The 14,466-nt window shown below is 37.7% G+C and overlaps 1 protein-coding gene and 1 long non-coding RNA gene across 3 annotated transcripts in view; both read right to left on the reverse strand.

The window, feature by feature from the left end:
- Positions 1–14,466, reverse strand: part of LOC309656913 — a 542,283-nt gene that overhangs the window by 233,756 nt on the left and 294,061 nt on the right. The gene's annotated exons all lie outside the window — the stretch shown is intronic.
- Positions 2,625–14,466, reverse strand: part of WDR70 (WD repeat domain 70) — a 302,933-nt gene continuing 291,091 nt past the window's right edge. For both annotated transcript variants that reach the window (XM_082453730.1, XM_082453729.1), the window contains one exon: positions 2,625–2,807. In XM_082453730.1, coding sequence (XP_082309856.1) covers positions 2,720–2,807 — 88 coding nt within the window. In that variant the 3' untranslated portion in view covers positions 2,625–2,719. The remainder of the gene's footprint in view (positions 2,808–14,466) is intronic.

A 14,466-nucleotide genomic window follows, 5' to 3' on the forward strand; every position in this document is an offset into this window, starting at 1 on the left:
CGGATCTCAGAAGCATGTGTAAGATCAGCAGGAGATAAAGGAAGAAAGACCACGAGAGGCCGAATCCTGGATGTCGATGCCCTCAGAGCCACACAAATGGGTTAGAGATAGAACATGAAGCCTCTGGAAGGCTCTAAGCAGAGGAACGAAATGATAGCGTTTGGTTTTCGAAAGCTAATTCTGATGGCAGAGTTAAAAAAAAGAAAAATAGATGGATTAGATGAGGACCAAACGAAAAACAGAGAGATGAGTTGGAAGTGAGGCTCCTGAGGTCCTGGTGAGGGATAAAAGGGGGTCTCGGTTCTAGTCAGGGCAGTAGGGAAAGACATGGAGGTCAAATACCAGAGATTCAGAAGATAGCACGGATAGAAACTGGCAAGTGATTAAATGAGGTGGGAGTGGGGGTGAGGGAGGGGTCATAATTATGACTTTCGAGTTCCTCATTTGAGCGAACAGAAATGGAGTTGACCAGGATCAGGAATACAAGGTTATATGGGGTCAGAGAATTTAGGCCTGGATGTGGGGGGTGGTCACCATCCTGGCACTGAAACAATGGATGAAATGAGCACCTACTCTTTGTCCAATCCCAGCTCTCAGGTCCTTGGTCACCAAAATCGAGACTGGAAATTCTTATGTGTATTTTGATAATCTCGTGTGGAAAAAATCATTTTTTACAAAACTCTCCCGAGTGAGATAGATCATCTCAAGCATGAAAAGGGCCACTTGTGCTGTGGGTAACAATGAGAAAAATCATCTTCGTGCTAAATTTGCCTTTCCCTTCCCTTACCTCATAGCAGACTCTGCCAAGACCACTATGATCAAGTTTCTGTTCTTTCCTCCAGCCCTCCACTGCAACTTTTGGCCGTGCAAGACGAATACTTCCATATGGTGCAATGTTTATGTTAAGACAGGAAAAAACATGAAATGCTTTAAGTAAATTTTATCCAAGAAGCAATAAATTTACAAATCCTAAGCAGCTGGAACAAAATATTAGTCTGTAATTGATTTTGGATGAAGTGTATTTCAACAAGAATAGGAAATTTGGGGCAGTAACTTGTTAATTACTGATGTCTAGGGATCTTGGGTATCTTCATACAGTATTCCATAAATGTAATCTTGGACAGATTATTTGATATCCTGGACTTCTTCTGTCTCATCTATAAAGTGGGTTTAGCAATTTTACCTATTCATGGGGTTTTCTGTGAGGATTAAATGAGCTAACGCAGGTAAAGAGCTTAAAAAAGTAGTCATCAGATAGTAGGCACTCAGCAAATGTTAGTTCTTCCTCTTCTTACCTATTAAGCTAGGTGACAAGGGAAGAGGAATGGGACGAAGATGGGGATGGGAGAAGAAAAGGACAGAAAATAGCTTACAAGAATGTAGGTTTTTAGGATTTATCTATGAAGAATGCCCGCTGCCACCTCAGAACTGTAGACGCAAAAAAATCTGTGTGAGTTCAAGGGGTGTTAAAAAAGATTTCAGGGGAAGGGTGTCAGGGAGTGTAGTATGTGAGGCTTGTAGAACCAGGAGCTTTCTGATACACATTTTGGGCCATCATTCACTTTCATAACTATTTAATTCACTGGGACAGATGAGAGCAGGAGGGCAGAAAGCAAGAGTATTAAAAAACCTGAGTTGTCTAGCGGAGATGATTTGACACGCAAAAACTACCCCAGGTCGATGTGAAGTCAGGGGAGAAAAAGGCAAATTTAGCACGAAGATGATTTTCTTACTGTTACTCACAACACAAGTGGCCCTTTTCATGCTTGAGAATGAAATAGGATTTTATTCTATTGACTCATTATTACTTTGGACAAACTGCCAACTTTTGTTTTAGTTTTCTAGTCAAAAGCACAAAGACCATTCAGAATGATTTTTAATGTCTTCTACTCATACAGCTTTTATACTTACAAAGCATTTCTATACTTTTAAAATTAATACTGATAAAAATCAGGCAAAGTCAATATCATTAGCTCTATTTTAAAAGAGCAAATATTTAGTGTATATTTACTGCGTGTCAGGTACTATACTAAACGCTTTACAAGGATGTCTTATCCTTTTGACAAACCTATGAAGGTTATACTATTATCACCTGAGTCTAGAAGAGAGAAGCTTAATAACTCTCCCAAGGTGACCCACACAGTAAAGAACAGAGCCTGGATTTGAACCCACATTGGTCTGACTTCAAAGCCTGCTTCCTAAGTCCTAATCACTGCTTTCTGATGTTGAAGGATAATCAGATACACGTTCTTTCCTAGTATGGCAATACTTTTAGTTTGAACTCAGCCTAATTATTTAGTCATGTAAACAACTGCTGTGAAAATTATACAGAGATATTAAACGTTTTGATGTCCATTTCCATATGGTGCTCCTAGAATTGCTCAAGACAGACGTACATCTCAATGTACCTTCCCCTCCCCCAAGGTTATAACAATCTGTACAAAACCAATCACTGTTGAATAAAGTTTCCAAATACCTAAAGTACTTGGTAATAAGCTAAGAATCTGTTTCTTATTTACTTATAATACGGTTTAATAGTTGTAGGTAAGAAAATGTAAGCACAATTTTAGTGAAGAGTAGCTACCAATCTTTTGAATGGTTCAATAACACAAAGGACAAAAACCTGATCATAAAAATGTATTTTTATTTCATTAAAAAAAAAACCCAAACCTGTTCAATATCCTTCCCCCTCATGCAAACAGCTCTCACATCAGATTCTTCAAATTTTACGTTTTTTCCATTCTGGCTCGTTCTTTGCTTCCTCATCGTCAGATTCAACTTGGGCAAACATGGTTTTGGGCTGAGTCCTAAAAGAAAGTTAAAGAGGAGAGGAAAAATTTAGTCAGCAAGTGTGCGTTAGACTTTGCTACTTTCAACAAGTGGAAGGAAGCACATTTGGGGAATCAATTATATCTCAATTAGTAGATAATCATTAAACTTCTGGCAAAGAAAAGGATAACGGAAATTTAATTATGTTCAGATTCTTTTAAAGGTTTTTCCTTCTGTGGCAGACTATGTATGTTGTCCTTTCCTTAAATAAAATGAAAATGTATCAAAGTCAGTGGAAACTCATACATCCATTAACCACCCTCAGTTTAACCAGGACTGTTCGGGGGGGGCCAAACTATAGTCACCAAGCAAGAATCTACACAGTCTTTATTTATAACTCCCTGGGCTGTTCCTAGACTTAAGTACAGTAGTCCAAATACACGTGATTATGGTGCACACAAATAGGAGAATCTGAGTCAACAGTTTTCTTATTTAATGAGTTTAAAATAATAGATAACATATATAGTAATTTGGGCCTGTCAGCAAAAATAAAAAACAAAACAAATGAACATTCCTTCCACCAAACACCCAGATCAATGCATGGAAATGACAAGCATTTTAGGACATATCACTGCGTATCACTGCTGTAATACTGGCACACGGTACATCAAGCAATCTTTGCATTAGGACCTGCTGTGTTTTGTAAACATACCTGGTTCAATGACACTCCCTTTTACATCGTTCACACAGAAAACAATTGCAGGAAAATATCAAATGGTCATAATTTATGCCCCTTTCAGTCATGCTACTGCTGATTTCCTTTTAAAAACAGCTCTACTGCATTATGAAGAAACATTAAAGCATGATATCTGAAGATGAAATACTTTAGATTACATCATCATTTAGAGTTCAATTCATAATAGCAAGGTAATTGCAGAATGGTAAAAATAATGTCAATAATTCCTTTTATTTGCCAAGTGAAACAGGGTTAAAACCTTATATTACTAAACAGGTGGTTGCCGGAGGGGAGGTATAGGGAGGAGAGAAATAGGTGAGGGAGATAAAGAGGTACAAACTTACAGTTATAAAATAAATGAGACACTGGTGTGAAATGTATGGAGTGGGGAATAGCGTTGATAATTATGTAATATCTTTGTATGATGATAGATAGTAACTAGACTTATCACGATGCTCACTGTGAAATGTATAGAAATATCAGATCACTATGTTGTGTACCAGGAACCAACACAGTGTTTTAGGTCAGTTGTATTTCAAAACAAACAAACAAACAAACAATTTCATAGAAAAAGAGATCAGATTTGTGGTTATCAGCGGCGGGGGGTGAGGGAGGGGGAATTGGAGGAAGGCAGTCAAAAGGTACCAACTTCCAGTTATGAGACAAATAAGTACTAGGGAGGTAATGTACAACATGATAAATATAATTAACCCTGCTTTATGCTATATATGAAAGTTGTTAAGAGTAAATCCTAAGTGTCTTCATCACAAGGGAAAAAACTTTCTATTTAATTTTGTGTCTGTATGAGATGTTCATTAATTAAACTTATTGTGGTAATCATTTCATGATGTATGTAAGTCAAATAATTATGCTGTACACCTTAAACTTACACAGTGCTGTATGTCAATTACATCTCAATAAAACTGGAAGGAAAAAAAAACCCCTTATATTACTTCTTTTTTTTTTTTTTTTTAAATAAATTTATTTATTTATTTATTTTTGGCTGTGTTGGGTCTTCGTTTCTGTGCGAGGGCTTTCTCTAGTTGTGGCAAGCGGGGGCCACTCTTCATCGCGGTGCGCGGGCCTCTCACTGTCGCGGCCTCTCTCGTTGCGGAGCACAGGCTCCAGATGCGCAGGCTCAGTAGTTGTGGCTCACGGGCCTAGTTGCTCCGCGGCATGTGGGATCTTCCCAGACCAGGGCTTGAACCCGTGTCCCCTGCATTGGCAGGCAGATTCTCAACCACTGCGCCACCAGGGAAGCCCCTTATATTACTTCTTGCTCTTCCTTTTATTATCCTGGGGAAGAAGTATAAACCATCCACATTCCATGCTGATGTTGTCCTGATGCAAGCCATGTACTAGAATTCCTCGTGCATAAGTCAGTCACAATTCCTGTCTCTCCAGTTACCTGCCTAGAGAGCCCAAGCTGTCCCCAAACACAATCCAGTTGGTTAAATTTCTTGTTGTCACTTCAAGACACTGTTATGACATCTATAAACAAGTCATAGCCCTAACATTTCCAAAACCAGCTGCAGATTTTCATAGGTCATGAGTTGCTGAATTACTAGAAAGCAGGACCACTGGCTTTCTAACATGCTACAACAAGGCAACTGGTGCTCATGACATATTTCATCTTCTGGCAAAGATGTCAAGCCCTTGGGTATAGACAAACCTGTACAGGAACAAATTTGTCTGGTTTAAAAAATCCTCTGGAAGCCTGAAGCTGTAAGGAGTCCTTGAGCTAAGCCTCAGGTGGGGGATTCATTCCCAGTTTGGCCACTGACTTGCTCTGTCACCTGGAACAGGTGTTTCCCCTCTCAGGGGTTTAGTTTCCTCCTCTACCAAATGTGGAGGTTGAACTTGATTAGTGGGTCCCAAAGGACTAAAGGCCCAGGGTAGACAATGACGAAGTGTGTGTTTTAACATTAATTCAAGTATAATACAAACAGAAAAATGCATATTTCATAAATGTACTGTTTTCTGGATTTTCACAAACTGGACGTGTCATGAAACCAACACCCAGATGAAGAAACAGAGTATGACGAACACCTCCAAAGCCCCTCATACTCCCTTCCAGTTACTAACCCCAGACCCAGGGTCACCATATCCTGACTTCTGGCCACATAGATCAGCCCCACCTGTGTTTGTCCTGTCTCTGTAGGATGCCTAGAGTGTTCACTATTTTGTGCCTGGTTTCCTCCATTCAGCATCATCCACAGTGCTGTGTGTAATAAGGATGTTTGTAACCATACGTTACAAAAAATGCAAAAAAACCCCAAAGGCAATACTGTGAATTTTACTGTGAGTTAAAATGTGTTTAAGTTAAATGACTGTCCTTTATTCTGAGATAATGTTCTTCTATCTATTTTGTAATAAAATGTGCTGGAAGTTTAAAAAAAACAATCCTTAGAATTAGCTATTTAATTTCTAAGGGAATAAAAAGAACATGATCTTCTAAAGATACCTGGCAATGCTTCATAGCTCATCAATGTTAGCTGCAATGAGACTTAAGTACTTAAGAAGTTGTAGTGCTGCTTTTTTTGGATATAAAAAAGAAACTGAATGACAGGTCACGGGAAGAAAACCTAGAGCTTGAAAAGGCTATTTCATTTATGTAGTCACTTTTTTTTATAATCCACTTACTTCCAGAAGTATTTTTAGTAGGTTGGTGGCTAACATTGAAGGGCACAGAATCAATGGAACTATTTAACAAGGGGCAGAAAGGGAGTAATGCTGGCAAAAAGGCACGGGAGAACATTTTGGGGGAACGGAGACATTCTATAATCTTGATTGAAGTGGTGATTACACAGGTGTATGCATTTGTCAAGACTTGAAATGGGTGCATTGTGTATTTTATTGTAACTAACTTAAAAAGAAAATCAAAACAAAAAAATGAGTCAAAGGTCAAGAACAAAAGAACAAAAAGGTATGTAACTGAGCATAAAACTTAGCACTAAATTTCCTAGATGCCAAGGCAAAAGGAAAAGAAAGAGATTAGTTTTGCAAAGGAGGTAAGTTCCCCCACCCCGAGCACTGAACTCAGCAAAATTCACTGAGAAAATTTTCATACCAGGGTCACTTCGACTGTCACTTTCAATTACCAGACCACAACAGTTTCCTTTTCCTCTCCAGGTACTTTAACTTAAGGGATATCAACTTGTTTGGAAGGTTGAATGGTCTTCTTTGTGAAACTCCATGAATTTATTTTAAATTCCACTTTTGAACTAATAAAAATGTTGTCACTCTCACCACTATTATTCAACATAGTTTTGGAAGTTTTAGCCACAGCAATCAGAGAAGAAAAAGAAATAAAAGGAATCCAAATCGGAAAAGAAGAAGTAAAGTTGTCACTGTTTGCAGACGACATGATACTATACATAGAGAATCCTAAAGATGCTACCAGAAAACTCCTAGAGCTAATCAATGAATTTGGTAAAGTAGCAGGATACAAAGTTAATGGACAGAAATCTCTGGCATTCCTATACACTAATGATGAAAAATCTGAAAGTGAAATTAAGAAAACACTCCCATTTACCACTGCAACAAAAAGAATAAAATATCTAGGAATAAACCTACCTAAGGAGACAAAAGACCTGTATGCAGAAAATTATAAGACACTGATGAAAGAAATTAAAGATGATACAAATAGATGGAGAGATATACCATGTTCTTGGATTGGAAGCATCAACATTGTGAAAATGACTCTACTACCCAAAGCAACCTACAGATTCAATGCAATCCCTATCAAACTACCACTGGCATTTTTCACAGAAGGAGAACAAAAAATTTCACAATTTGTATGGAAACACAAAAGACCCCAAATAGCCAAAGCAATCTTGAGAACGAAAATTGGAGCTGGAGGAATCAGGCTCCCTGACTTCAGACTATACTACAAAGCTACAGTAATCAAGACAGTATGGTACTGGCACAAAAACAGAAATATAGATCAATGGAACAGGATAGAAAGCCCAGAGATAAACCCAAACACATATGGTCACCTTATCTTTGATAAAGGAGGCAAGCATATACAGTGGAGAAAAGACAGCCTCTTCAATAAGTGGTGCTGGGAAAACTGGACAGCTACATGTAAAAGAATGAAATTAGAACACTCCCTAACACCATACACAAAAATAAACTCAAAATGGATTAAAGACCTAAATGTAAGGCCAGACAATATCAAACTCTTAGAGGAAAACATACGCAGAACACTCTAGGACATAAATCACAGCAAGATCCTTTTTGACCCAGCTCCTAGAGAAATGGAAATAAAAACACAAATAAACAAATGGGACCTAATGAAACTTAAAAGCTTTTGCACAGCAAAGGAAACCATAAACAAGACCAAAAGACAACCCTCAGAATGGGAGAAAATATTTGCAAAAGAAGCAACTGACAAAGGATTAATCTCTAAGATTTACAAGCAGCTCATGCAGCTCAATAACAAAAAAAGAAAAAACCCAATCCAAAAATGGGCAGAAGACCTAAATAGACATTTCTCCAAAGAAGATATACAGATTGCCAACAAACACATGAAAGAATGTTCAACATCACTAAGCATTAGAGAAATGCAAATCAAAACTACATTAAGGTTCACCTCACACCGGTCAGAATGGCCATCATCAGAAAATCTGCAAACAATAAATGCTGGAGAGGGTGTGGAGAAAAGGGAACACTCTTGCACTGTTGGTGGGAATGTAAATTGATACAGCCACTATGGAGAACAGTATGGAGGTTCCTTAAAAAACTAAAAATAGAACTACCCTATGACCCAGCAATCCCACTACTGGGCATATACCCTGAGAAAACCATAATTCAAAAAGAGTCATGTACCAAAATGTTCATTGCAGCTCTATTTACAATAGCCAGGACATGGAAGCAACCTAAGTGTCCATCATTGGACATGGATAAAGAAGATGTGGCACATATATACAATGGAATATTACTCAGCCATAAAAGGAAACGAAATTGAGTTATTTGTAGTGAGGTGGATGGAGTTAGAATCTGTCATACAGAGTGAAGTAAGTCAGAAAAACAAATACAGTATGCTAACACATATATATGGAATCTAAGGAAAAAAAAAAAAAAGGTCATGAATAACCTAGTGGTAAGATGGGAATAAAGACACAGACCTACTAGAGAATGGACTTGAGGATATCGGGAGGGGGAAGGGTAAGCTGTGACAAAGTGAGAGAGTGGCACGGACATATATACACTACCAAATGTAAAATAGATAGCTAGTGGGAAGCAGCCGCATAGCACAGGGAGATCAGCTCAGTGCTTTGTGACCACCTAGAGGGGTGGGATAGGGAGGGTGGCAGGGAGGGAGACACAAGAGGGACGAGATATGGGGATATATGTATATGTATAGCTGATTCACTTTGTTATAAAGCAGAAACTAACACACCATTGTAAAGCAATTATACTCCAATAAAGATGTTAAATAAATAAATAAACAAACAAATAAATAAATAAAGCACACGGCCATCATAAAAAAAATAATTAAAATAAAAATGTTTTCAGCAAAATAGCCATATTATGTATACACAACATCAAATCATGACACTTAGCTTTCATGTTCCACTTAGCATTCAATAGCCATGCTCCCCTTCCCCAAACTGCCAAAATCAAGGCATAAATCAGTGTCCAAATTTTCCCAGCCATGCTTGCATACCACTTTTCCTTTCATTTCGCTGCCCAGGTAGATAATAATTGAGTGTAAGAACTAGGCTCCTTTCAACAAATAATGTTGGGGAAATCGTATATCCATATGCAATGAAATTGGACCCTTACCTTACACTATATACAAAAATTAAATCATCATGGATCAAAGACCTAAACCTAAGAGCAAAAACTATAAAACTCTTAGAAGAAAACATAGGGGAAAATTTTATAACATTGGATTTGGCCATGATTTTTTTGACATGACACCAAAAGCACAGGCAACAACAAAAATAGGTAAACTGGACTGCATCGAAATTAAAAACTGTACATCAAAAGACAAAATCAACAGATTAAAGTGAAGACTGGTTATTTAGTGGGTATAGAATTTCAGTTTTGCAAGATGAAGAGAGTTCTGGAGATTGCACAACAATGTGAATGTATTTAACACCACCGAAATGTACACTTAATAATGGTTAAGATGGTAAATTTTATGTTATGTGTATTTTACCAAAATTAAAAAGAGAAAAGAGTAGGCTCCTGAACTTGGGAATAAGGAAGAAGGAACCCCCTTCCTGGGACAAAAAGGGGGCCCCTTGGAAAGGGCCTTAGCCTTCAACTTGGGGCCATGCCTAAAGCAGTGCTTCTCAAACCATCTGTGGTGCAAAGCCAGACTTTGTTTTCTAATTTCCCACCACTTGCAGATAAATATTTCTAGAAAAATTAAAAGACTACAAAATACAGATCCAAAATTTTTATTAGATTCGATAAATATATCAAATTGCTATAAAATTTTCTAAGCTTATCTTGTCAGCACTGGCTGGTGAAGCACACTGTGAGTAGCGTCTGCTGGCAGCTCCATCCCTCCCCTTGCTTGGGAAAGAAAGGCTCTGAAAGCAGGGAGCTGAAACCAGACTGTGGAGTGAGAATCTGTCTTCTTAACATAAACTTTTACACATGATTAGCTTCCTCCAACTGCAGGAAAATATTTTTCACATCTAGAGAAGCTGGCCCTGTATGATGCTACTGAAGGCTTGGTGAAGGAATGAAGCCTGAGGTTGCACTCTCACAGGGCCACCCGTTAAGGAGCAGTCTTTCATTCTCAGGAGTATGGCATGGGGAGGTGAAGGGAGACGTGGCCCACAGAAGGAAGTTTCCCCCATTCCAATCCATCCTGCCCCCAAAACCAACATTCTTACAGCATAGTTCAGCACCTTCCATAAGAGCTGTATGTTGTCTGCTGAATAAAGACCAGGTTCTTCAAAAAATATTATTTGACTTTAACACAATGACTATCTCTGTCTAGTCTAGGAAATGCCAGTGTTTTATAGAAGCAAAGTGAGAGAATTACAACTTTAAAATTTGTAGCTATTCTTTCTTGTCAGCAATTTTTATCTTTAAATTTATTTCCAGCAGTTTTTCTTTTGAGATTTTTTGGAAATCCATATATGAGGAAGACCAAAAAAAAAAAAAATATCAATTCAGGATTATTTAGGGCATTTAAAACAGACTTCTTTAGTCACCACTTTTCAAGACAATGAAGAACAGAGATGATTAGACAGCTTCCAGCAGAGTTAGGAACAGAACCAGGAGACACATACAAAATGACACATACAAAACACATACAAATGACACATACAAAAAGATAAAATGTTTTGAGAGCACTTAAAAGCTGGTCCAGAAATTCCTACTTTTAAAACCAATAGGAAACCAACAAATAAACAACAAAACCCTCTAAGCCCCTTCTAACCTTGTCACTGGCCACATAAAATGTATTCCTTTCTGGGCTGCTTGAAGAAATGGAATTTATACACTGATCTTCACATAGACTCTTTTGGGTGCTTCCATGAGGAAAAGTAGAACAAACCAAACCAAATGGGCACTGAAGACATGGCAGTAACTCAAGAAATACACATATAAATAAATAATGTGCAAAAAACATATTCTACTGCTTCAAGAAAGCATTTCCATTACCAGCCATTCCCTGTCTCCTCCTACTTAAGCAGTTCCTGAGTAATTCTATTACCTCCTTTGTCAAGAGACAGGAAGTTGTCAACTCAAATTTACAACCTCATGGCAGATTTACCTCAGTTGCCCAAAACGAAAGCCTACAAAGGGACTGACCTGAAGAAGAAGAAGGTAAGGGGAACATTCCATTAAGCCAAAGCATTGTGCGTGCTCAACAGGTTAATGGGGATAAGGTAAGCCTCGCTGAGAACCATTAAAGTATCCACCTTATTGAAATCAGCTTTATCCAGACTATTTATTTCATTGATTTACTGTCCACGTTTACCCATTTTTCTAAGTGTTAACCGAAAACTTAAACTTACAGAAGGCTGATGTGAAACTTGTATTTTCCAGTTTGATTAACTCACTTGACAAATAGTAAACATTTTTCACTTGACTATATATGTCATCTTGTTAACTAGAGTTACCAAGAAAAGGAGAGCAGATTAGATAGCAACATAGTTATTTACTGCTAACCATTAAATAAACTAATCAGAGGAGGGCTGACGGGTTTTCTGTTTTAGCTTCAGTAAACTCTGCATTTGCTAATAGTTAATATTTCATAAAGTACATATAAAAGCTTAAGCAAATGTCTTTCTCAAATCTATACATTCTGAATAGCTGATACTTTGTGCTGATTAATTTCCCCCTCAGAACATTTTTTAAACTGAATTCTCAAAGTCATTTGTACAAAGGGAGTCTTTTCCAGCAACTGTGTGTTACAGAAAAATGACAGAAGCCCAACAGAAACCGAATCCCACCACCTTCAATGTTTCCATCCAGAGGAATTTTGCATAGAACTGTCAGTAATGAATAAAAATTCCCTCTGTAATCTTTTCGAAGGGCATTTTTTGGATACAGTGTTTGTGTAAGGGATTCAAAGTGTCCTTTCAAAGATTCAAAGGCTGTCCTTTCTCTTCTAAGCTCTAACCTAGGCTTTCTACACTCCTCCTTGAGTGCTCAGGCCAGAGAGAAGTCTCAGAATGTCTTTAGCTGCAATGGGAAGTCCACAGGTCAAATTCTTTTTAGTTATGGATATTCTCCTGATATGATTCATTCAAAAAGCATAAAGTGAGCTCCAGGGTAACAGAATGAGTATGAGGGGAAATCACTTGTAATACTTAATCATCAGTATGTGACTATCAACCACAAGCTTTTTTGGCTCAGAGCCCATTGTTTATTATGAAGGAAAACCTCAAAGCCAAAGTCAATTATAGCCATGACTTGACAATCTGACACACTTGTTAACCCTGTTAGAATGAATGCGGTCCAGATGAACTCTGACCCAGTCATCACAATTGCAGAATTATTAAGATTAAGTAAAGGCTTGACCAAAAGATTCCACTTGAAATGGTCCCTTCTTTCTGGTGAAGAGCTAATCAAAGATAATTTTTATTTATTTATTTATTTATTTACTTACTTATTTTTAATTTTTACTTTATGTTGGAGCATAGTTGATTGACAATGTGTTAGTTTCAGGTGTACAGCAAAGTGATTCAGTTATACATAAAAAATATTAGGGATGCATAAAAAGATGAGAGGCAACAAGATATCTCTAGATAAAGAATGTTCTATCTTCTTCAGGAAATGAACACATAATATTTTGGAAAATAGCTAAACACATCTCAGACTCATTAAGTAGGACATACTAACTCATAATGCTTGTGTGAGAGTTCAAAGACTGGGTGAGGGTGGAGAAAGGGACATACATGAAACCTGTGGAAACTGGGGGAAAAAGAAAGAAAAAGAGGGAAAAACAAAAGGAACCCTCTAAAATCACCATTAGCTACTTTATCAGTAAGTGGGTAAACAAGTTAGAATGATTAAATCTTTGAAGAGCACACAGGCCTGAGGCAGCCCAGGTAACGTCAAAATGCCCTCTCTAAGCTCACATTTATGAAACATATAACGGTGTGCCACAATTTCTACTCAAAAACACATATGAAAGCTGGGCATTAGTGTAACTCTACTCTCTTACTTCATAGATGGCAAAATAGTCTCAGTGAAGTTAAGTGAGTCTCAGAGCAGGAACTAAACCCCAGGACTTCTGATTCTTACTCTAGCTTTCTTCCACTATGCCACACAATAATCTTTTTGGTTTCACTATTATTCAACTTTTCCAATAACTACTACCAGTTACTTTGTGATGAGAAGCAGTACACTGTAGTAGTCAAAAGCAGAAGCTTGACTTTGAAGCCAGACCACCTGTGTTCAAGTCCCAATTCTGCCTCTTGCTATCTGTATGGCTTTGGTCAAGTTATAAGCCTCAATCTCCTCATACGTAAAACTGGAGCAATAATACCACTTTCCTCATACGACTGTTGTGAGGATTAAATGAATAATATATAAAGTTTTTACATTACCATATAAAAGTGTCATTATTACCACATACCTTGCTTTTGGCTATCAGATGTTCCTCACTTCATATTTTCAAAAGTTATATGTGGAATATATTTGATAAAATAATTTGCATATTAAATACAACATAGCAGCTTGCTGTTTTTTTAAAAACCCTGGGGGAAATACTCTTCTATGTAAATAAACTGTCTTCAGTATGAATCTCTATAATCAAAATAATCTATTCCATACATTTGAATTTTCAGAAGGGCTAATCACTTGTAGTTTATTTTAAATAATAACTTTTTTTTTTTTATTATTACCAGACTTTAGTGTGCAAAATAATCACCTGGAGAACTTCTTTAGATGCAGATTCCCAGCCCCACTCTCTCAGTCTAATTGAGCTGGGGTGAAGTCTAGAAATCTGAATTTTTAACTTTCCCACTCTTACCTGCAACTCTGACACAGACAGTCCACAAAATCACTTTGAGAAACACTGGTCCTTCCACAGGAATACGGTGGTCAGTGATATCAGTCATGTAACCGTAACTCACAAAAAAAAGTAATATTTTTCTCTGTGGGTTTCTGTCTCTTCCTGGCACAAATAATATATAAATCTTTACTCACTCCCAGAGTGATCTCTTTAAATACTGCCTAGTAACTCAACAGGACTTAAACGTATCCTTTACAGACGGGAATGATATTTTAATGCATATACACACATATCCACGTATCCCGTATCAGACAAGACATGCACACTGAAAATTAAATTGACTGAACCAGCAATAATGGCAGCTTATCTGGCAAGAAAAGTGACCATGGCTGACAGAACTGTCAGGCTGTCTGGCTACTGGCCAGGGCTCAGGTTCCCACACACAACTATCCCTGTTGATGTGTAAGCTAATAGCATTCTGGATCTTCATCCTGCCCACTCCCCAGCCAGCTCCTTTCCCCTCCCT

This window comes from Balaenoptera physalus, assembly GCF_965194825.1.
Source record: "Balaenoptera physalus genome assembly, chromosome: 3".
In the NCBI taxonomy this organism is placed as follows: Eukaryota; Metazoa; Chordata; class Mammalia; order Artiodactyla; family Balaenopteridae; genus Balaenoptera; species Balaenoptera physalus.